Here is a 23851-nt window from a genome sequence, read left to right as displayed (position 1 = left end):
TCGGCCTGCGGTGAGTCTTGGCCCCGTTCGTGATGTTGCCATGGGGAGCCGGAGGGGAAGGGTGTTTGTGCCTGGCTTGCTCACACTGAGAAGGGGAGGATGTGCTAGCTGGGGCTGAGCAGCCCAAGAGCCCTTCTCATGTGTTTTTGTGAAACCTGGGCTCTGAACAAGGGGGTGAGTAAATACGTAATGATGCTGCATTTGCACCTCCTCATCTCATCGCTGGTTTCATGGGCCTGGCGCTGTGTCACTTGGTGTGGGCACAGGTTGGCACTGCTTCCTTTTATCTCTCCTCTGAGTGGGTGCTATAAATTTGCTGGTGTGTGAGGTAAAACAGTCTAAGTCCTTGCTCGCAGCTCTCCCAGGTGATGCCCTGAAGTGGCTTCTGCCTCCCGGACACTGGGAGATGAGCTGGCTGACACCCGGCTCGGGGTAGATGCACCCCTTGGGTCTGCTCTGTGATTCCAAGGGCTGAGCCGGGCCAGCCCTTCTCAGGCAGCCTCCTGTCACCTGGGGGTTTACTTTCCCCAGTCTCTCTCTTTCCAGCTAGGTCTGTCCCCACATTGGTGTGTGTCTGGGGCACACCAGCACCCTGCAGACACAGCCGTTTGCCAGAGGAGCAGCTCCTCTGCTCCCTGCAGACCCTACCTCAAGTAACACTGCGGGCCTTGCGGCCTGGTGCTGCGTGCCTGCGGGATGGAGGGGGTCAGCAGAGATGGTGGCGGTGGTCGTGGTGGTGATGGTGGTGGGTCACTCTTCCTATCCCAGGCCCCTCTCCGGAGACCTTCAGCACTAGCAGAGCCTCTCCAGAAGAGCACCCTCCTGCACCTAGGGGCTTTCTGGAAGCCCTGTTCTGCGGTGGGGATCAGCGGGCGCTGCCTGGGGACACCACTGTGTCCCCGGCGGTGTCGTGCCGGTGCCCTCTTGTGGAAACTGGGAAAATATCCGAGGAAATAACGTGTGTGCTGCGCTGGGTGCAGGCGTTGGGAACCTGCCCGTGAGATGCAGGCAGGTGCCTGCCCCTTGGTGCTGGCTTTTGGTCATTAAATCGCTGCACAGTGACAGCAGCCGTGCTTTAAGTAGGTAAAATTTGCAAAATGTCTTACGCACCTCCATGCTCTAATTCTGCACTTTCCCCTCTGCCTCTTAGCAAATACCTTCAGCCGTTAAAGGCAACCTGTCTCCTGCATCTCCTGGGCACTTGGCAGCTCCGTTCTCTTCCACCCATGGTTTCCTGGAAGGAAGCGTCTGTAAATTCTGGTGATACTGGTGGAGGTCATCGGTGCCAGCCCAAGGCACGGGCCGTGCGTTGTAGGAATGGAAAGAGAGCCTGAGCTGTGGCAGCTTTGTGTCAAATTCATCTGCAGTCCTTTGGGTGACTCGCTTGCTGTCCCAGCCACATCATGCCTGTCTGTGCAATCACAGATAATCGTTTTTGCTTGTCTGCTTAGAGAAATTGTTTCTCAGGGCAAGGACATCTGCTTTCTTGTGGCTCTGGGATCATTTCTCAGCCTCTACATTATCAAGACCCACATGGTGTCCGAACCCTGACAGTCCTGAGCAGATTTCCCTTCAGTTGTATTCCCAACATTGCATACAAGGAATTCAGTGCTGGGAGCCAGGCTTGTGCAGAGCCAGGTCTGAATGGGGGCAAGGAGCTGAGTCCATCTTCACGTGCTCAGAGAGCCCAGATCATATTCAGAGCCAATAGACGCAACTGTAGAAATTTAATTAATGCTGCAAAACCCTTTAAAGCAGAGTTTCTGGCAAGACTGCCAGCTCCACCATGCGAGCAGATAGGATGCCTGAGCAGCCTCCGCAGGGAACTGTCACAAAATAACAAATGTTTCTTTGCCCGGATGGTTGCGAGGACAACGGAGGCGATCGATATGGCACGCTCTCCTTCTCCAGGGTAGCCTTGAACCCTAGAGAGAAAATGAACTGGCAGCCAGCTCCTCCCAGCACATCACCTTGAGGTGTTCCAAGGAGCCGAGAGGTGCTGGGCAGCAGCTGGGGGAGGCGAAGTGCCCTCCTGGACCACCTGGAGAGGGTGCAGGGTCTGGGCATCATCCGTGGGTACTGGGGTAGAAACACAGCAGAGGCTGCGTGCCCACGTTTCTTTACCTTCAAGTGCCATAAGTGCCTATTAGATGGAAAAAGGGAGCTCCTGCTCTTCATTAAGGATCACAAAGGACTGAGTTGTTTCCACGGCATCCTCCCAGCCGAAGGACGAAGCAGAGCCAGCACTGAGCTCTCCCAGGGCCAGGCTGGCGGGCGCGGGAGCTGACCTCGGGATGAGCAGCCGCTGGAGCAGCTGCAAACAAATCCTTTAAGGACTCTCCGGACATAAATAAACATGGAAAATAAATGATGTCCCCGGCACGCTGCCCTCAGCTGATGGGAAACAAGCTGCATTACCATCGCAGTTCAGTAACCTGGAAGAGCTTCAAAAGCAACCTGCTCACCAGCCCTGGGAGCCAGGAGAAGGCAGAGAGCTGTTTGGGACCATGCAGAACAGGGTTAGGAAACGTGGCAGAGCGCTAAATAGTGCGGGGAGAAAGTACTTGAACACGGATTTACGAGTAACGACGGTTTTCCTACGAGGACAAGCAGAAAGAAGAGGCGGTGGATGTGCAGGGTGAAGGCGAGGGGAGGGCGCTGGGTTTCTGTGCTCAGCTTTGCAGCTGTGACCTGGGAACAGTGCCTGTGTTCCCACAAGTAGTAATCATACTTTCTGCAGGGAAATGCACTGAGAGTTAAGATGAGGTCACGTAAATCCTCCTAGAGCACTCAGTGATGTAAATCCTATCCCAAACAGTGCAGAATTAGTGCCCAACAAGTAAAAGGCTTTTTTTGGCTGCAGACCTCCCTGGAGGCACCTCTGGCTTCGGGGTACAGGCAGCTGGCCCAGGTGGTGGAGACCACGGTGCGAGCACCCAAGGGCTGATGTGCACATGTGGGACATCGTCTGGTCCCAAATGCTCACTGGGTCTCTCAGGGAAACATTTGCCTTGCTCCTCATGGTGGGCTCATGGCATTTGCATGACTTCGCTGGGGCCGTGTGCGGAGGTGCTGGAGCCTCCATCCTGCCTGTGCCTGCTGACCAGCAGCACGCTGTGCACGCTCTGCGCCCCGCTGCCATGCTAAGGGGCATGTCCCGCTGTTCGGGGGCCTGCGAGCATGCAGCCAGTGCTGGCAAGAGCAGGGAGAGACGGGGGGAAACGGCGAATATTCAAGCTCCGTGACCATTAATTTTCCTTGCATTCTGTGTAGCCGCAGGCAGGCATGGTGAGAATGATATGGATTTTAGTTTTTATAGCTGAGAATTTGTCTGGTCATTGGGCACAAAACTGCAAGAAGGAGAAGCTTGTTTTCATTGCAGAAATCTCTCGGGGCTTTTGCGAGTTTTGTCTCCTTTGCCCCGTCCCCTGGGGCCGCTGGGCAGTGAGGAACCTCTCCCCAGCGGGGTGTGAGCAGGGAGCTTCTGCCTCGCGCTCGCTCCCCACTCCGTGCCAGTGCTGGAAGCATTGCTGCACGCTGGGCTGCCACGTCCTGCTGCGACCTTTTGCAGTCTGTCTCTGCCCCACGTGTCTTACAGCTGGGGAATCAGCGCTTCCTTTCTCTGGTGAAGTCCTTTGGTGGTGACAAATGGGAAGTGTGGCTCATCCCACCTTCTGCAAACCTCTGGCTCCCCTACATATTAACCAGCGTTTTTTCAGCCCTCCCTGAAAGCTCATCCATCGTAACAGCATCCCAACAGAGCAGCCACGTTACCGCTGCTATTATTTAGGCTGCTGCATTTCTCTGGCTCTTTTTGGAACACCCCCCAGCTGCCCATCTCCTGGCAGCGCTGGGAAATGATCGCTGGGCTTGTCACTAATGACCTGCTAATGAGCCGGGCCTCCGGACACAGGCACACTCGTCCCATGCACTCCCCATGTTGTACTGGCTGCCCACAGGGATGAGGGGATGTTTTGACCTGTAAATCCCATCTGGTTTATGACCAGAAGCTCCTCCTGGCACAGGTGGCATCGCTGGGACCGCTCCATCCAGGTCTGCATTAGCCAGGCACCAGAGACGCGCCGTTCCCCGTAGGTGAGCAGTGACACAGCTAATGGCTTCTGCCACTTGACAAATGTTCCCTGACACTGCCGGGGAGGTCATTGGATTTCCCCCAGAGCAATTTGTCTTCCCTTCCCTGCTGCGCTTGCACTCAGCGGCGGTGAGGAACAGGGCAGCGCGGCACCTGGTTCCTGAGCCGTGCTGCTGATCCCGGGCACTGCCTGTCCCACAGCCCCAGGGGCGAGGAGCATTGAATCCAGCCCCGTTCACACCCCGCGTTTAAAATTACGGTGGCACGTAGATGGAGAAAAACCTTTTGGAGCAGCGCGGGCGAGCGCATCGCTACCGACTTGCCAAGGCAGGGAGCCTGATCGGAGGTGACAGCGGGGAAACTGGCAGAGAAGCAAGGTCCAGGCCCAGCGAGCATCCCCGCGCTGCAAGGCGCTCGGTTCTGCTGCTGGCCTGCCAGTGCTGGTGGGTGCACAGCGCCACGGCCAGCAGGACCTGTCCTTAGCAAAAGATTGAAACCGCCGTGAGCTCCGGGAAGTTTTGTCCAGGAATCAGTACTTTTGGCCTCACTCCGTAACGCTAAATGAAATGCTAACTTCAGCCGTTTAAAGGAAAAACAAGCAAATAAACAGAAATCTCTAAGCAACCACATAACAAGACCTTGAAAACAAGTCTTGAGTGAGATGGAAGAGTCCTGAATTTTCATGTTGGGGTCGATGCTGGGTTATTTGTGCCGTGGGGAGGGCACTATGCAGAGGGCGCAGGATGGGTGCAGAGCCCCAGGGCATTGCTTGTGCTTTCCCTGGGCTTTGCTGCCAAAGGAGCAGAGCATGGCAATGCCAAACCTTCAGGAGAGTGGGAACCGAGATCCAGGTCTGGAAGGACGGCGCTGCTGTCCCCAGCACCACTTGGGTCCTGTTGTGCTGCTCTGCAGGGAGGTGTTTGGGCCTTTTCCAAATAGCTCCCGTGTGGATGGAGGGATGGGGGTCTGCGTTTCACATCTCATCATCTGTGCGACATGAGTAATTCAGCTGTCTGTTAAAACCTCCCGAAATTGGCCAATTTTGCTGAAGTTTAAAATAGATTATATCAATCTCCTAACATCGGTTTTGCAAATAACCACTTGGCAGCTTCTTAAAATGTTAAAGATAGGGGCTAGGCTGCGCACTGCCAAGGAGAAGACATATTTAAAAGAGATAATATGTCTTCCGTGTGAGCTCAAATGAGGAAATAGGTGTTTGTGAAGCTCTTTAAAGCATGGTTACGTCAAGAACAAGAAGATCACATTTGTATGCAAGGTGAAGAAAGGACTAGCATTTTTATTTTCCTTCTCCTCTGAACACTTGCAATCTCCCGCCAGAGAAATTGGTGGTAATTCCTGCAAACCGACCTGCCTGGGTCAAGGTGTAATTTTGAACCTTGAGTACCTTTCACTTCAAGAGAAATTCAAATGATTTGATTTTGACACCTTGTCAACCCATCACCAGAACAAATAGGGAGATAGAGACGGAATATGCGGATGGCAGCCAGAAAGCTGCATCGATCCGGGCTTTGCACAGCCCTGGGAAAGGCCAACTGCTGCTTCCCCAGCACCCGGGAGCCTTTTTCATTGATTCACCTCTGTTTCGGGTAATTGGACATCAGGCCACGTGCATTAGAAACTTGGGGTTTGGGGTTCTTTTTTGGGGGCGTGTGGTGTTTTTTTGTTGTTGTTGTTGTTTTGTTTGTTTGTTTTTCCATTTCTTTTCGGACGATTCTCCCAGTTTTGAACAAAGGAAGAATTAAGTTTTGGGTCGGAGGGTGAGGATGAGCTTGTCACAGCAGGGTGGGTCCTGGGGTTGTGAACGGGACAGGGCTCAGCCCTAAGCTCCTAACTCATCTCCTCACTCCCTAAACTCCTCTGTAACTACCACAGCTTGGACTTTGACAGCCCAAATTTCTCGTTGCTTTCTGAATATTCAGCTTGCTGCCAGCCACGACAAAGCCCCTCGGCAAAGGCTGTTTGCTCAGCTGCGCGGGGCTGGATTGGGCCCTTCGCAGGGCTGGGCAGGCGGGGCTGGGGGCAACCCAGAGCATCCCCCTGGGTTTTGAGGGGTCACGCACTGGGTTTTGAGGGAGGGATGTGGAGGAACTTCGTGTTGCCTGCGCTTCACCTTGAAGCCATCGGCTGCAAATCGCTGCTTTGCCGCTGTGTTGTTGCATCAGTTCAGAGAACTGCCAGCACCCAACATGTAACGCCAGCTGCGCTTTCATCAGTGCCGCTGCAAAATCTGACGTTATCTTGGAGTAATGTCTTTATTCCCAGCCTGACTCACTTGCAGGAGGCCCGTGCAGCAACCGCACTGCCTTCCGGGCATGGTTAGCCTGGGGCAGGGGAGCTCCCCGCACCTCTCCCCTTCCAAAAGCAACACAGATGTAAGCAGTGCAAACAGGTCTAGGGGAAGAAAAGGCTTCTCCCAGGTGGCAATCAGGCCGATCCACTTCAATAGCTTAAAAACACTGCCTCAGCAAATATGCTGAGGAAAATATGCACATGTGTACACCGTTCGGTAATGACTGATTTATTCACACACCTGGAACTTAGAAACTTAAGCACCTGCTTAATTCTCATTGACCTCGCTGGGTCTTGGACACAACTGCTTGCCGTAGTGAGACCAAAAGAGCGAGAGCTTCCACCGTGAGGCATCTTCTGTCTGACCTGTGCATTTTTAACGCAGCCTCGCCATGGGAATAACTGCAAGGAAGGAAGGAAGGGAAGGGAAAAGCCTGGCTGCACAGATGCCTGTGGTCCAAGTCTTGTTAGTTGTGTTGGGACAGACGTTGCGCAGGTGGGTTTGTCTCCCTTTTTATGGGAAGGAAAAAGGGAGGCAGGCACATGAAAAATTAGGGTGTTGTGCTGCTGTGTAATTAGGAAAGCTGGCAAAGCTTGTTAGAAAACTGTTCATTAAGCAGGTGCTGGCTGCGGGCTACAACAAGCTGCTTGCCCCTGGCGGTGAGGCTCTGCCTGCACCTCCCTGGGGGCACTGGCACTTAGCAGTAGTGTGAGACCTCCCCTGTGCTGACACACTGTGGTGGCTCTTCTCTGTCCGACCCTGGTGTCGTGGTGCCAAAGGGAACGTCCTTGCCCAGCCCTGGCTGTGCTGTGGGTCCCCAGGGCAGCGGGCACTTGGGTAGCTGAAGGTTTCCCCTCCTGGCTGTGCGGGTGCTGCAGGCTCACTGCCAGACTCTCCTGCTTGTGTGCCTGCCAGGGACCTCTCCTGGATATTGATGGTCGCCACGAGATGCTCTTCTTGCACAAGCTCCTCCGTTATGGCTTCTGAACGAGCACGTGTGGTGTGGAGGAGGTGTATGGTGTTGTCTTCTGGGTACCCCGGTGCCCCATCAAAGTGTCAGGCACCGAGAGGGGCTCCAGGACTGCTGCTTTTGGAGGAATTGGTGCCTCGTGGTGCGTTAAATTATTCACAGGTAGTTTTGTTGGTGGCTGGGTTTAAGAGTTACGATGTACATGTGAAAGAAAGGTTTTCAATAATGAAATAAGGTAACAAAAAGATAAAACCATTATGGGCGTAATTAAAATGATGCATAACTATGTGTTCTCCGTGTTGCTGCTTCAGCTCTCATCCAGCTCGTTAGCCTGAGTAACCAGCCCCCAGGCCGGGTTCGCCCCCTGCTCTTGCTGGAGATGCTGCAGAGCTGCCCGGAGCAGGGCAGTGTCTGGTCCCTCGAGGACAGTGCTCCTGCCTACCCCCCTTCCTTTGATTTCTGGGCTTGGAGAGTGGGCTGCTGTATGGAAAGGCAGAAGGGCAAAGTCTTAAAACTTTTTTTTTTTTCCATATCCTTTCATTAGCATATTCTTGGTTCAAGGCATTCACGGCCTTTGAAGAGGGCGCTGGGGGAGTTTTATGCATCCCGTTATGGGAAACAGTAAATATTTCCTGCTCGCCTATTAACTAATCCGCTTCTTGGCAGGGTGTAGGGAGCAGGCACAGCACTGCAGTGCGTGACGCTGGGAACACCTCCCCCAGGAGCAGCCACCCCCCGGGAGGCACGCAGCGTGCTGATGGCCGGGGATGGAGGTAGCTGCTGAGCAAAGCTGGACCAGAGCATCCCAAAACACCACCCTGCAGCAGCCTTTGTCCTGATGGACAGTGCAGCGTCCTGCTACCATGGGGCGTATCGCCCATAAAAAGGGTATGGGGTGGGAGCCAAGCAACCTGCACATGCCCTGCCTGGGCTGTGGGCATCGTGCTGGACTTGCACCTTGCTTGGGTGGGGAGCCCTAGGTGATGGCCGTGTAGGACCTGCTGAGAGCCACCTGGCCATGTAGGACCTGCTCGGTCCCTCCGACCAAGCAAGGGGAAGGACAACATCTGAGGATGCTGCCCCAGTTTTCCCGAGGCATCCTGGAGATGTCTTGTTCGAAAATGCTGCAAAAAGAGCTTGAATAATGGCATATTCAATGCCCTTATTTAGAGGAAATTCAATGCCCTTAATTTAGAGAAAAAAAATAAAATAAAATATGGGGGGTGTCATCACTTCTGTATCTAGTCCCAGCTGGAGCCTGCGTTGTGGTAAGTGCAAAGAAATCTCACCTTCTGCAAACTTCTTGTCTTTCCTTGAAGCCCCTGCAGCAGCCAGAGCCTGCATGAGGCTGTGTCTCCAGTACCTTAACAACATGAAAGGCATCTCTCGAGCCTCCCAGTTCAGAGAGAATAATTTAAGCTTCTTTAACCTTTCCTTATCAGATTTTTTTCAAAAGGAGCCTTGCTGTAAAGTCCACCCTTACGTAATATTAAAATGCACTCGGGGTGGCTCAGAGGAGGCTCTGCTGCCTTTTGCTCTCCCCCTCCCCAGTTTCTCTGCCCAAGCAGAGGGGTTTGGGCTTTTCCTGGGACATCCCTGGTGTCAGGGTGGCTGCCACACGCCCGGATCCTGCCCATACCAGCTGCTCACTGGGGCTGCGCATGGGGGGAGCCAGCAGAGCCCCCAGCAGCGAAGGGAGGTGGCAGCAGGGTGCTGAGATGGCTGCCCTCGCTGCCGCGGTCGAGCGCAGTTTCCCATTTAGCCAGGTATTCACCAGGGGCTCTCTTGCTGCTGCTCTCTGCTGATGCTTGTCCTCTTACCAAGCAGTCTGTGAGGTTCCCTATCAGGATGTGCAGTGCTTTCTTCTCCTCCTCTCCGTGTGTTTAATAACCTGCCCCCCCCCCCCCCCGCTGCTTTCTTACGCACCGGTTTTTGGGAGGTGCCGTGGAGGAGCCTTTCCCCATACCACCCCATCGAGCGCGTACAGGAGCTGCCCTATCCGTCACTCACGCCGTGAGAGCCGGGGAGCTGCTTTAATGCTCCTTGTAGTGCAGCACGAGGGCTTAAGTGTAGGAACTCGGACACGGTGTGAACAAAGAGCCCATTAAAATGGGCCCCGCTGAGCCGGTGGGCTGCTGTTCCCATCGGCCTCTGCTCGCTGCTGCTGTCCTGCTCGCGGCTTTTAGTCGGATTAAATGCTGTCAGAGCACTCCGAATGTGTTTTCTGCTGTTCCTCCCTCTCCAGCCATCCATCAGCAGCCACCCTTAGCTGCTGTACTCATCCCCCGAGCTTTGGGCTGGGTCTGGCCACGGTGCCGCAGGACTGCGGCTCCTCCACCTCGTGGTGCGGGGCAGAAATCCCAGCCCCTGCTGAGCCGTGGGGTTTTGCCCTGGTTTTGGAGGAGCTGGGGCTTCACTTGTCCTTCACCTGCTGTGTTTCATCGCAAATCTACCATTCCAGAAAGTGGCAAATTGGAATGGATTTAAAGTTTTTGTTTGTTTGTTTGTTTTGGCTTTCACAGAGAGCCCTGAGGGTGCTGAGATCAGCACATCTCAGTGCATCGTAGGTGGATGGGACAGGAGAGCACTGGGATGCGCCATCCCAGCATTTCCTCTTTAACTGTACCCGTGTTTTGCTCACTTTTAGCCTAGTTGTAAGCCTCCCTGCCAGCCGGGCATGTGGGCTGTCTGCATCTACACGGCTTCCCGAGCGGTGTCCATCGGATGTGTGGGCGGTCAGAAACACGATGTCCTAGCGGCTGGCAGCAGCCTGGATGAGCAATCCTGCCCGGCGCTGAGCCACCCCCGCTATCTGACGTGCCTGGGGCTGGCCGTGCGACATCAGGGTCCCACGAGAGTTGCCCTCACTGTAACTGCACCCACCAGGATCTGGTAGGGAAGCGCTGCTGGCGGCTCCTTCACGCACACCACAGCGGACGCTGTTGGGTCATTTCGGGAAGAGCAGGGTTGGATCGGACCTCTGCAGTGGTGGAAGTGCCCTCGGTATTTGGGGACAGGCCGGGGGGGCAGCGAGGGGTCCCAGATGTCCCAGTGCTCCAGCGTGTCCCCTGGGAGCATGGCTCTTGCTGCCCCATCCCTGTGTCCGTCCTGTGAAGGGCAAACATACTCTGCTGTCACCAGCCGTGCGTCCAGCAGCGTAGGGGATGCTGCTTCAGGACAGAAAAATTCCTTCCTGGCTGTTGTCAGTCAGTAATTAGGGCCTGATATATGTGGATTGATTTGATTTCCTTCTATTTTCCCCCAAGTCATTATCTGGCTTTGTGTGGCTTGAAATATTCCTGATGATCATAAAATTATCTTGGCCTTTTTAAAAGTCAATACCTGCTACTTAGTGAAACCATGAGCCTACAGGCTGGAAAAGATTCAAGTCTCGCTAGCTTAGCTAAAAGACATTAATTCACGGAATATATACATGACAATGCCAGCCTAACTTGCAGCAAGTTCTGCCTGCAGGATTTCTTCCCTTGTCTACAAGACAGACTTTGGACATCTTCTTTTATTGCTTGGAAAGCTCAGCCTGGGGGAAAGATTGTGCAAAGCCGAGCGAGGAGGGGACTCCGCACCTTCCTTTTGGGTACTGAGCTGGGAACAAGGCCTCCCGGTTTTGATGCTCTGTATGCAGGTAGAAAATGGGGACGAGGAAGCCCCGGGGTGAGGACTCTGCCCTGCGGCCTGGCTGAGCTACTTCGGGGTTCCTGGGTGTGCTGGGAGCTCCGCGGCTCGCTGCCACCCACACGGCCAGCCCACGGTCACGCAGCCAGGCTAGCGGCTGGCTTGTGAGGCAGAAAGGAAAGGGGAGAGAATGCAAAAGGTATTAACTGAAGAAGAAACTAAGAAAGAGGGGGAAAAAAAAAAAAAAGCTTCGCGTGTGTCCCCATTCAGCTTGCCCACACAAACCTGGTTTCTTGCTGAAAATCCGCAGGACCTCCTGCAAGCAAAGCTGCCACTTTTCCCAAGGGGCTTAAATACAGAAAAGCCAAAGCTTCCAAAGCAAAGCTGCCGTGGGTTTGTTAACCATCACGGCCCGAATGTGCACGGGCTGACAGCACGGCTGCAGTGCTGTCCCGTTTACCGAGGGTTAGTGGTTGTACTGAGCTGCTAGAAGAGCGTTGATTTGGGTGCTTCTAGATTAAGCTATTAAATAAGGACGTGATGGGCAATCGATGCGAAAGATTAAACTTGCATTAACTTCTGGTTTTACATTTTGATTTCTTGGTTATTTTGCCAAATAAAATTAACTGGGATTAATAGCTCAGTCGATGAAGTTGGTCTTCCTGCGCTTGGGAAGCTGCATCCCTTTGAGGAAGGGGCCGTGCCCTGCTGCTGCTGTGGTTTGCCTGGGGACAGCTCTGCCCAAGTGGGTTAGTTGCACCGCTGCAGCAGATCTGCTCGCACTGAGTCTGCTACGGAAGGAAGCAAGGGATAATGTCTGCGCTGGTGGCTGCGGCTTCTTGTAGGAAAAATCTGCACAAAACAAACCTGGTTTGTTATCGTGGCTAGACAGGTTGCAGTAGCTGACCTGCTTAGAGCTGTGTGAGTGCTCTCCATGCTGCTTCTGCAGGCTGGATGTAGCCCAGAACCCCTTCTAAGAGGCAGGTTTAGGTTTGTGGAAGGTTGCAGGTATTTGGAAAGGTCAAATTGTCATGTTTCCTGTGTTAAAGAGCAAATAACGCTTATTTACTGGTGCTGTTTTCTACTGTGCTTGCTGCAGTTTGAGCACAGCAGTACTTTTCCTGAGCAAAGCAGGAAGAATTAAAATGAGGACGATGAGGCCATCACCCGCCCTGCTCTGCAGGTCTGTTGCGCGCTCAAGGCAAACCCTGAGCCCAGCAGCCAGCAGAACCTGGTGCTTTGCTTTATTCCCTCCGAGGACGTACCTGTTCCACCTTTTTCAGCCTTTCCAGAGGGTTTTGCTGGCCTCTTTCCGTAGCAATGTCCATCACCACGCCGCAGCAGGGTGCGGGACCTACGGACTCGCTCTGCGGCTGCAGGACGATGCTGGTCACCTCCTCACTCATGCTTCAGCAAGAGGGGACATCGTCCTTGTGGTATGTGGGGCAGAAGACAGCAGGCCTGGCCAGTTGGCTTCCACGTAGCTAACAAATGGCATGCTGTCCATACGGCTGAAGTGCGTGGCGGGGCACGTTCCTGCTCCTGCTGGAGGAAGGCTGTGGCTGGCGGGCTGCAGATGGTCACTCTGACATTTTCAATCAAACGTGTTGACAGAGCTTGTGTCATGAGGCTGAGGTAGTCAAAATATATGGGCCTTAAAGAAAAAAAAAAAAAAAAGAAAGAAAAGAAAACAAAGCTGGTATGATTAAATGGATCCAATTTAGCAGATGGGTTTTCTCCTCTGCCGTGCAGGATGGCTGTTCCAGGAGTTTCTCGGTGTTTCACATCCACGCAGGACTGCAGAAGGCCTCTCTGTGTAATGAGTTTGGTTGGCGTCAGACATTACCCCTGTGGTTCCTGCCAGAACGGGGCTGGAGGGTAAATTTCCCCCATAAATCTTGGGTAGTGCGTCAGCTGCTCGGGGCTGTCCCTCTGTCCTGCCATCACCAAGTGGAAGCCTGCTTGTAGCAGTGATCTGACAAGAGACAAATGCCCATCTCCCTGCAGTGCTCGTGCAATAAAACCCAAGCCTGGTGTGCCGGAGATGTGGCTGGGGGCTAAGGAGAGCAGCCATAGATGGAGCGATTAGATGGGGTCTTCTTAGCTCCGTCCCAGTGCGGGGTGCTTGGCTGGGAAGCCCAAACCCCTTAAAAACCCTTTAACCTCGACATCTGCCTGCCGCAGACATCTGTCTGCAAACAGACCTAATGGGTATGTGAAGTCTGGCTGTTTGCACCTAGGAAGGTGAAGGATGCCTCCAGCTGTGTCAGGCTGTATCAACACCGCGGAGAGGCCGCAGAAGATTGGGGATATTTTCCCATTAGAGCCCTTTCAAATATATAAGTTTTATAATCTTTTCATTTCATCATTTGCCGCGCGGCGGGGGAGAGATGATCTCTGTGCGTAAATGTGCCTGTTTCCAGCCGTGCTGGGAAGGGGATGTGCACGCACACAGGCTGGAGGATGGGGGGGAAGAAGGCTCATTTGTCACAAGCCTGGAGTGTAAAATCGCAGGCAAGGCTTTAATTTGCATGTTGGTGCGAGCAGGATGGCAGCGAGTGGAGACACTGCTGTAATTAAGATCAGCTGTGGATCCAGACATCCCACGGGGCTGGGATGGCACAGAGTGCTGTCATGGCAGGAGAGGGATCATCTGCATGTCAGGGCTTCAGATCACCCCCACCCCTCACCCTTCAAAGCTGATGTGAAAAATCCCGCAGACTTTGAAGGGAGGAGCTCGGGGATCCCTGGGGAGCAGCACCCCAAACTGCACGTGGGCACGGCGGGACGCTCAGTCCTTCAGCTCACGGCTGCCGAGTTCCCTGCCCGTTCAAACAGACATGAGTCACAACAACAATCTTTTGTACCCGTGTTCTTCAAGGGAACATTAAAAGCCACTGAAATATTATTTATTGTCCGCAGCCGGAGTCAGGCCGTGCATAAAGCATCGCCTCTTGCAGGATGACTGACGCGCTGCCTTGCCGATGCCATTGCTCACTGCGACACCTCGCAGGCTGCTTGCTGCTCCTCGTTGGAGCCGGGAACAGGGATGTCTCATGAGGGACATCATTGTTCACGCATGATGCTCATCGTTGTTCATGCGTGATGCTCAGTCAAGCCCAGACTCAGGCTGTCCTCTTTGATTTTTGGGAGCACGAGGACCCCTGTTTTGCACCAGGCAATTAACATAAGGTGCTGGCTTCAGCCCTGCACGTGGCACACAGAAGCATGGAGACGAGTGCCCCAAAACACCTCTGCTTAATTAAACACCCTTCTGTGCCCTGACCTGTTTCTGCAGCGCACCACCAGCATGCGCACTTCCATCTCCCTCCGATAAATGCAGCCCCGAGCTTCCCCGAGGACAGGCAGGGTTCGGAAAGCTGGACGGCTGTGTGCTGACACCAGCATCCCACGTGGCCCTGGCAGCACAGGGGAGCACCGAGGGTCCCCCGGGGAGCTGCAGTCCTGGCGGGGGCAGGAGAGGCGAACAGACCTGGGAGCAGTGCACAAACCGCAGCTCGTACCCACTTCTCTGGCCATCAGCAGCTGCAGGGGTCCCGTACGCACGCAAGCGGTGCTGCATAATTTGGTGCAGCTCGCAACGCCTGAGAGATAACAGCGTGTGTACCTCTGTATTTATTTTTATGCAGATTGGTGTTTTGTGGAAGTGCTGGTAAGAGCAAGCTCTGGGTTGCAGGGTTCAGCTCTTTGCCAAAGCCGGGTTCTGTATAATTGTAATCGCTCTAGGGAGGTGTGTGAGCTGTGGTTTCGTTCTGTTTCTTTGTTCTGGTTGTTTTCTGCAAAACTGCTTTGGTCCCCAGGCCGTGATTAACAGAAGTTCTCACCGAAAGCAGAGTCTTCCTGGTAGCCACCAGGAAATGCCCTGGACTAGTGAGAGCAAGTTAAATTATTCATTTCAGTGTGGTTGTTTAAATCACTAAAGAATTTTGTCATGTTTTGCAAACTGTCCAACATTTTGTCATGTGTTGGGGGTCTTTTTTTTATCTCCTTCTGTTCACTGGGCAATTTCTTACGGCTCCCACAGCCTGTGGTTGTTCCTGAAGTACTTCTGAAGAGTTCCTCCTGCCTGCTGTTTTCACCTTAGGGCTGGTCACCCGAGGACTGCGCTATTATTGCTTCCTTTTGATTTAATAGCCTCGCTCCTGAACAGAAGGCTCTTTCTTTTCCTTTTTCTTTCTGTTCAGCAGTTGCCCGCAGCATCAATAATTGTTCAAGACTCTCGTACAGCTAATAGAAAGAGCCTGTCAACAAGAAAAGCTCATTGTAATACTTCTGTTTTAAAGGGCTTGTGGGAAGCCACAGAGCCAGCCAGGTAGTGAAGGTGTTTTTCCTGCAGTCACACAGACCCAGGGACGTAAGCAGGCTAAATTCTCTCCCAGATGGATGCTCTATTTCACACTCCAGCAAAGCTTCCGATGTATTGATTTCTTAATGTCACAATATTTTCATTGCTAGAAACTAAACGGGAAGGAGCACTGAAGACCCAGCCCGAGGGCTGCTGAAGTGAGCGCAGGGGCAGCGTCTGCCGTCGGCAGCCCCAGCACCAGCCCTAGCACGCAGCGATCACAGACTTTGAATTCCCAGTTTGCGGGGGGTGACAGAATTTCTGCGGCGTCTCAAAAGGAAAAGCAAGCCGTGCTGTGAGCATATTTGAACAGGCAGTCTGTGTCCTGAGGTTGTCTCGAAAACCAAGCGGACCGAGCTGGAGGGAAGCGCGATGCTACAAGGGGCAGGAAGGAAGCCGCTGATCTTGTAACTAGTGAGCGGAGCAGGGACGTGCAGCTGGGAGGATTTATCAAGGGAAAATGTTGGCTCCTGGAAGGGGGGGACAGGACAGTAAAGCCGTGCTGGAGGTGCCACTCTAAAACCTGGGGTGGAGGCTGAGCGGGAGGCCGTGGATGGCCGAGGCAAACACTGGTGTTGGTGGTCGTGCTGCAGGAATTCAGGTCCGGAGCCCGTCCTGGAGGGTACCCTGTCGTAATAAAGGAGCCAACAAATGGAGTTAGCGAGAGATTTGTTTTGCTGTATAACAGACTGTTCAGTTAGCTACCAGACGTGGTTTGTTTAATGACTGAAACCGAAAGAGTAGGAGCTCATCTCGGTGAGGCCGGGAGGGAATATAGATGAACGCCGTTGTGTTCTCGATGCGCCATTGACTTTCCCTACGTCCTGCGAGCAGACGTGCTCTTCGGGTCCAATGAGACGGGCAGGCTCGCTAAGCAAAACCAGGATCTCTAAAGTCACCCCGTAGGAGAGCCTTGCTGCGTGTTCTCGCTTTGCTGAAGAGCGATTTGTTCTTCTTTTCAAAGAATTCATCATCCCCTCGCTCGTCTTGGTCCCGATCCAGCTGGAGGACGGGAAGTGTTTGGGAGTTCACTGTGCAGTCTGCCACGGTGATGTCAACGGCCCACCATCAAATACTCGGGAGGCCTGGAGATTTTAATTAACGTCCGAACATCTGTGTGCGGAGACGAACCAAGGAGAGCTGCCCTTGCAGGGTCACAGTCCTGGCTGGCGTGGTGGAGAGGGCTTGCGGGGGCTTCCGAGGGGGGGAAACAGCAGCTGCCCTCCCTGCCAGCCTCCTGTTTGGGGAGGAGACAAGGTGAAGGGCTTCAGTCCTCCCTGCTCCCTCGGTGCCTGTCCAGCAGATGTTACCTCAGGAGCATTTTCCAGCTGGCCCTGCTTGCAGCAGCTCCTGGCTGCTCCAGACTCTGCTGAGTCTTGTGCAAAATTGTCCAGGAAACCACGGATGTTCCTGTGTCCTGTGCCCAGAAAACCCTGGCTTTGCAAAGTCCTGGCTTTGGTTTTTCTTCATACAGAGATGATGTGATTTCAGGGACACAGCCTCCTGCCTGGATTTATTTCCCCGTGTTGAGCAGGGAGAGCTCTCCCTTGGTTACGTGTGGACATCGGCAGGGCATGTGGGGAGAAGACTTTCCTCCTGGCTTCACAACTGCAGGAAGAACTGCATCTGGTGATGTTTCATTTAACTCCTTCGCACCACATCTGAGGCTCGGAGTGATCTGGCCATAGGGGGGAGCTCAGAGCAGCCCTCCAGGTGCTGAGCGGGGCAGGGCTCTTCTCACGGATCGCATTCAGTGACAGCTTACGTGGTTTCAAGCTATTGCTTTACCAAGGTAGAAGAATGCTAATTCAGTCACTTACCTAGCATCCCATTGCAGCTCAATCGACTATTACATGCCAGGACTCTTTTTTCTTTTCAAACAACTAATTAGTGACAAGGATGTTTCACCACGACAGGCAGCATTATGCAAAACTATTTGATTAAAAAATAAAATATGTTATATATACACAAACTATTCCCTGAAACCTTTTTTGGTGGTTGTCTGGAGTTTCACTTACACAAAATTTTTTGCATCATTCATTGTCTTTGCATGGAAGTTTTTGGAACACGATGAAAAAACCTCCAGTGACTGAACCCCCTCCAAAAACCCTGGCATATTAAATCTCCACAAAGAAAAATACACTTTTATATTGAAAATACAGGAGAAACTGTATCTTGTTTTATGTTTTTTGTCAGTTTTTCTTGCTCTGGAAAGAAACATAAACCAGCTGTAGTAAACATTGCTCTGTGCTATGCTATTCTGCCTGTCTCGTATGTATGGGAATTGATTCTTTGATCTGCAGTACAAAGAGGTTGAAAACACTGTTTCTTTGGTCCACAGAGAATTTCTTCCTGCTTCTGCAGCATCCCTTGATTACCTCGGTGTTTCTGGGAAGGTGCTCGGGATCCGTCCAACCAAAGAGATGCCGATACCTTGTGTAGCACCCACGAGGACCTGGGGGACATTGCCTTCCAAATCCCAATAATCTGATTTCATGCACGTGTTGCACAGCACGATGTGTCATTCCTCAAAGCCCAGGAGAGCAGCAGCACATGCACAACCCTGCAAGCAAGCGTTTGAGAATACAGGGGAGACTGGGGCACGTCCCACAAGACCTGCAGGCAGCCAAGCTGGCAGCTGGGTGCTGGCTGACGGCGAGCCATGCTGGAGCAGAGATGTTCTCCTGCAGGTTCCCTGATGACCCAGACGTCCCGCGTCTGATGTCACCAAGTGATGCGATTTGTCTGCCGCACACCTTGCTGAGGGACCTGCTGTCTGTGAGAGCTGTAGGTCGTGGCCGTTTGCAACACCTCTGTTGTTAACCTGAGCGAGCATTTAAAGCAAGGGGAGGGAGAGGGCATCGTTAGCAGCTGCATTAACTTCTACCCTGGATCTGCACACAGCGAATTAAAAAGCTGTTTGGATTCAACCGGCTCCTCCAGCATGAGCTAATGAAACCCTTCCCGCAGTTCAGCAGTGGTAGCAACAGGCGTCCTGCTTCTAACCCAAACGGCACTTTTTCTCCTAATGAATTAATCAGCTGATTATGTGCACGCAATAGCTCATTAGGGAGGTGCGTGTCAACCTTTGGAAGAAAGTTATTGGCTTTGCATGGCCCAGAGGCTGTTACATCACAGGAGCGCGCTCCTTGGAGTATCGCAGCACCGTATGCGTCGCTCTAATTAATGGGTATTGTTCCTCAGGTTGTTTGATCCCATGAAAATTACTGTAAAATTTGAATACTGTAAACCTGTGAAAACTTGGAAGAAAAACTCAAACAGCCAAAAGCAATTTGCCTTTAATCTAGCCTTCAATGGTGGTGATGGTTTTGTTATTGTTATTTTTATTTAAAAAAAAAAGAAAAAAGAAAAAAAGAAAAAAAAAGCTTCCTCCCTATTTAATGGTAGCAACAGAGATAAAGTGAACTGTAATTTGGAAATTAGTTCCGGATGTTTGAGCTGTAGCTTTATTTTAGTGATCTGGGCCATTAACATTGGTGAGCAGTGTGTTTGCCTTTTCTTCCTTGCCCAGCATGAAGCTGGCAGTATCCCTTGCCTTGCATTCGGTGGTGCCCATGCCCCTCATGCTGGCAGAGGTTGAGCAGGGTGAAGGGGGCTGCTGTGTCCCCCTCTCCCTAAGTATATGGAAGGCATAAAAATGAGAAATGTATATATATTTTTCCACTCTGCTGAAGCTTGCTGTGTTGCGTGGTGGCTGTCGCTGAGGCAGGGCTGGTGTTTTCGTGCTGGGGGTGTCCTGCTTGCGGCACCTCTGGCTCAGGTTAACGCATCAGCGTGGGAGCTGATGCACGAGGGAGCTGGTCCCGTGGTGGCAGAGGCTGGTGCGAAGCTCAGGGTGCACAGTGGTGTCTGCAGAGGGGCTGGGGATGAGCTCTGCTGTGCTTTGGGGGATGCGATGGGTGAAGTGGGAATAAAGATCTGCATCTCTGAGCAAAGGGATTCCTGTCAACTCTGAGGGATTAAGGCTGTTTTTTTCCTGGATGTTTATGCAATACCAAGACCCTGATGTTTTTGGCTAAGCTTTAGCAACGTAGCTATTTTAATAATACAATGGAACTAGCAGAGTCTTTCTGTTTGTCCTGATTTTGCTGTTTATCCTGTTTATGCTCTCCTCATTATCCTGAACTATGTTGTCTTCTTGTAAGCACCAACCTATGACCCTTAAGAAGAAACCTTCAAGAAGAAAAATTTGCTGACTGAGACTTCTTTTTGCCTGTGGCAGTTGAACGAGCCCATCAGCTTATATAATATTAATATTTGTAAAACCAAACTTACAGAGCTCATAAATCTTCCGTAAAAGAGGGACAATATCTACATCTATTTCAAAATGAAGCAGGTAAGTAGGTTCTAGGACATAAGGGTATTGATACAAAGGAAGTGGAGATATGAAAGAAATGAAATTGCCATTTTAATCTGAAAATTGGCTCTAAGTGATACCAAGGCTTTGCTGCTGCTGCTGCTGGAGCCAGCCTTTTGCTCTGGCCCTGGAGAGCCGCAGTCCCCGATGTCTCCACAGCAGCATCTCTCCCTGGCCTTCAGTTCAAATTGCCTAAGGAGCAAAAAAGTCCAAAGCTGAAACTGGGCTTGTTTGCAGGGCAGAGGACAACTTCATGAACATTTTCCCTAACTTTGTGTCTTTAAAAAAAAAAAAAAAAAAATTTGTTACCAATTTTAAGGCAGGAAGCAGACTTTTCCCCATTAGGCTATGCTCAGCAGTATGGGGAACTCAGACGAGAAAAACTGATGCAGCTTATTTTTAGCCAATGACACGAGCAAGCTGCCTGTAAACATGCACGTGGAGCAACTCCGCGGAGGATGCTGCTGTTGTGTCGTCATCACGGCGGCTGCTTTGTGAAGGAAGAGGGTCACTTTGAAGCAGGTAGGACATATTTTGCGGGGCACCACCTGCAGCGGGAGGAGAGAGGTAAGAGCAGGCTGTTTGAGGGTCAAGGGGGCCTTTCCCTGCCCCACATGCCATCGAGGCAGCACTTTCTGTTTTTCTCCTTCCCATCTCGTCTCAGAGCTGGGAGCAGCATCAGTTATCGTCTCCATCTGAACGTTCTGGGGAAGCAATTTTTTCCCCTTTTGAAAGCAGAGAGTTGCTGAAGCTGCCTCTCCTCATGGGATTGGGTCAATTTGTTTAACTCAGCACATTTTTAAGGAGAAGTTTTTATCGTGTCAACTCAGGCAAGAAATATATTTAAAGAATGTTAGCATTCAGCTGAAATCACGGCTTCATTTAAACATTTTAATGAGAGTTGGAAAAAAGTTTTTCTTTTTTAATTTAAAAAAGGTTGAAATAAGTAGTGAATGTATTGAAGTTATCTCAGCGGAGGATGTTCTCATACTTTCCACTTATGAAAGTTCATCGGTTTAACTTTTGTCCTAATTAAGGACAAGAAAATATCTGAGAAGCTTTCACAGGGCACACCTAATTAGGCAGACAATTCCTTCTGGCATTTGTCAACTCCGAGTCCAGCTGCTTTTTTCCCTAATGAAATTGTCTGCCCTAGCAAAGGTAGGATGTGAAAGTTCAGTGTTATGAATTAGTTTATTGGGAGAGAGCGAGCTGGCCAGATCCTTACGTTGGTAAGGAGATGAAGGAGAGTGGTATAGCAGAGGTCTGTAAAACTGTGGGGAAACGTGAGGCGTGATAATCATGGTCTAGATGAAAAGCCATGCACAGGAAAATCAGGTGAAAAGCACATGCTACTTTCCTGTTCCTTGTGTCTTTTCTTGAGAGCCCTCCTTTTGCTCTGAAGCAGCCAGTGGCGTTGGTGCTCCTTCTGTTCCTTTGGATGAAGAAAGAGACAAAGCCTTGCCCTCGGTCAGAGCAGGCCCTCGGCCAGGCCCTGCCATTGCCTTGCTCCCAGCTCGGTCTCCTGCTGCCACCTCCTTCTCCAGGAGGCAGGGGCACAGCTGAGCTCTGCAGGTCTCATGTACCCAGGGCTCTGCTGTCTTTAGAGGAGAAACGACACTGGCTCCACGGCTGGGGGAGAAACCAAATTAAACCACACCATCCTCATCAACTGGTGGGCCGACTGCTGAGCTCTGTGTCACAGCCAATTCCTCAGGAGCAATCAGGAGCGAATTGTGTCTCTAATTTCTGTCACAAACATTTTTGCGATGCAACGGGGCACATAAGAGCAATGAGAAGGGAAGCGAGCGCCAGGCCCGGCCCTCAGCCTGAGGGCGACAGGAGGCCGAGATGCTGCAAACATGCTTCTACCAGGCACTCACTAACACGGTTGTGCCATGAATCAGCAAGGAATGGCAGGATAGGCAGCCTTCAGTAATACACAACCTGCTGAAACAAGGCAGCCATGAAAGAGGGTGGGGAAGGAGGAGAACTGCCAGGGAGAAATTCAGCACAGGAGCCATGCTTCCCAATGGTGACGGCTGGTGCTGCGGCCACAGCAAGTGTGGGGAGATCTGTCATAAAGCTTTGTGTGAACGGTTCAATGGGGTGTGCTGGGGACATGTGGGGATGCTGTGGCATTCGGGATGGCTCTTGCAAGTGCTGAGTCTTTTGAATTTTAGTGGTAAGCAGATACAGCCTCTTGGCACTGATCTGACTACCGTAAATTTGTGGCGTATTGACCGCGGTGAAAGTTGGGATCAATAACAGTCTTCAAGAGGCTCAATGGATCGATGCTTCTTTGATACAGATAAAGCAAATAGAGGGTAGGTGTTCGTGGTGGTCTGCATGCGGTATTATTCTCTGCTGATCTCTCTGCTGCGGTAGGAGATATCAGCGAGCAAGAAGGCAAGGAAGGATTTAGGAAGATAATTCACCAGACAGTTAAAAAGCAGTTGTAAGAAGGAGATTTATGGTGTTATTTTCATCAGTTTTAGGCTGAAAAGAGGAAGAGAGAGATCCTTGTAAAAGCACGTGATGCCTTGGAAGACAAATTCCTATCAAACAGCGGTATTGGTTTTAATGAGGCGCTCGTGTCAGCATGACTGTGGGCACGCAGCCATGCCGGCTAACCATGCAGGCATCCCTTTGGCAAAGAGGGGTGCATGGGTGCTTCGCAGCCCCACCTTGCTTCACCCACACCTGGCCCTAAATGCCTTAAGGCAGCTGGCAGAGTGGAGCTAGGCTGGGTGTTAGGCCTCCCCATGGGAAGAGCCATCAGTTGCTAAAAGTGGCTTCTACACCTCTGTGGTGTTTGCTCTGGTGGGCTTGGTTTGGTGGCAGCTCCCCAGTCACCGCGTTGCTCAGAGTTAATCTGGGGGTGCCATCAGTCACCAGGATATGGGGATGTTCTCCACAGGGTTTCAGCATGAATCTGTCTACAGCCCTGGGTTAGGGCAGGTGTTCGTTTCCTCCCATGAGCTTGGGTCTCTGTGAATCTCACCACTCAGTTTGCTGTCCCCAGTTTTAGGGGCTTCATGGTTGAGTTTGTTTCCAGTCAAAACTCTGCTGAAGTTCAAGGCAAAGCTCTGCATCCTCAGCCACCGGGCTGCACTGAGGGAACTTCAGAGCCCAGTGCCTGTTCACTAGTGGGTGACAGACCTGTCCCCACCCCGCAGGGATGCTCTCGTTCCCCTCTCTGTGCTCATCCCTGCAGCAGGTTCCCCCTGAGCACTGCAAGGCAATGGTGTGACCCCCACGGGCAGGGCCCCGCTGCTGCCACTATCGGGGATGGTTTGCAGATGGATGAGAAAATTAGATGTCAGCACTGGAATGCATGAAGGTCACCGGGTCCTGCTACTTAAGCAATGTATACAGATCTGTTGTGACACCTTCATTTGTTAGCAGGACCCACGCTGTTCAATAGGGAAGCCGTGTGTAAATGTGTAAATGGAGATGGTATTTCCAAGCAGAACGGGCAGGACCTTCAGCACTCCCCTTTTTATGCATCTATTTTTCTCCTTTCCTTTTCTCACCCCCCTTTACCTGTGTCGCAGGACTGGCTGATGAAATTTGGCTATCTGCCTCCACCGGACCCCGTCACAGGACAGCTGCAGACACAGGAGGAGCTGACAAAAGCCATCACGGCCATGCAGCAGTTCGGGGGACTGGAAGCCACAGGGGTGTTAGGTCAGTGGGTGATGGGCTCTTCTGTCCCTGCTGTGGCAGAGGAAGGGGGCTTGGCGCTGCCGTGCAGCTGGGTTGCATCCCCGGGAAAAGCAGCCCATGTCTGACAGACGGCCGGGTTTGCAGCTGGAAGAGTAATTACATGGCTCAGGTGCTTTGTTGCCTTGTGCTTTCAACAACCTGAGGCAAGCAATTATTTCACCAGACCCACACACCCTTGGGGTTCCTGTCATGCTTAAAATAGCTTAAAATAGCTCTTGATGTGTTCAAAAAGAAAAAAGACAGAGAAACTAAAGCCGATAGGTTGTTCTGTTCAAAGCCTTAATTGCAGCCTCAAATTGCGTTGAACAAAAATCTTGATTAAACCTCCCAGTTTGTACAAGGAGTAATCTGGTTTCTGGGCCAGTGGGGCA

General features: G+C 52.0%; 1 protein-coding gene across 1 annotated transcript in view; it reads left to right on the top strand.

The window, feature by feature from the left end:
* The window catches only part of MMP17 (matrix metallopeptidase 17), a 51001-nt gene that overhangs the window by 7999 nt on the left and 19151 nt on the right, over window positions 1-23851 (top strand). The window contains exon 2 of the mRNA XM_035556803.2: window positions 23309-23441. Within this exon, the coding sequence (XP_035412696.2) occupies window positions 23309-23441 (133 nt within the window). The remainder of the gene's footprint in view (window positions 1-23308; window positions 23442-23851) is intronic.

The sequence above is a fragment of the Cygnus atratus genome, chromosome 17 (genome assembly GCF_013377495.2).
Source record: "Cygnus atratus isolate AKBS03 ecotype Queensland, Australia chromosome 17, CAtr_DNAZoo_HiC_assembly, whole genome shotgun sequence".
In the NCBI taxonomy this organism is placed as follows: Eukaryota; Metazoa; Chordata; class Aves; order Anseriformes; family Anatidae; genus Cygnus; species Cygnus atratus.
Note: the sequence above shows the minus strand (reverse complement) of the source record. Positions and strands in the feature narration are given on the sequence as shown.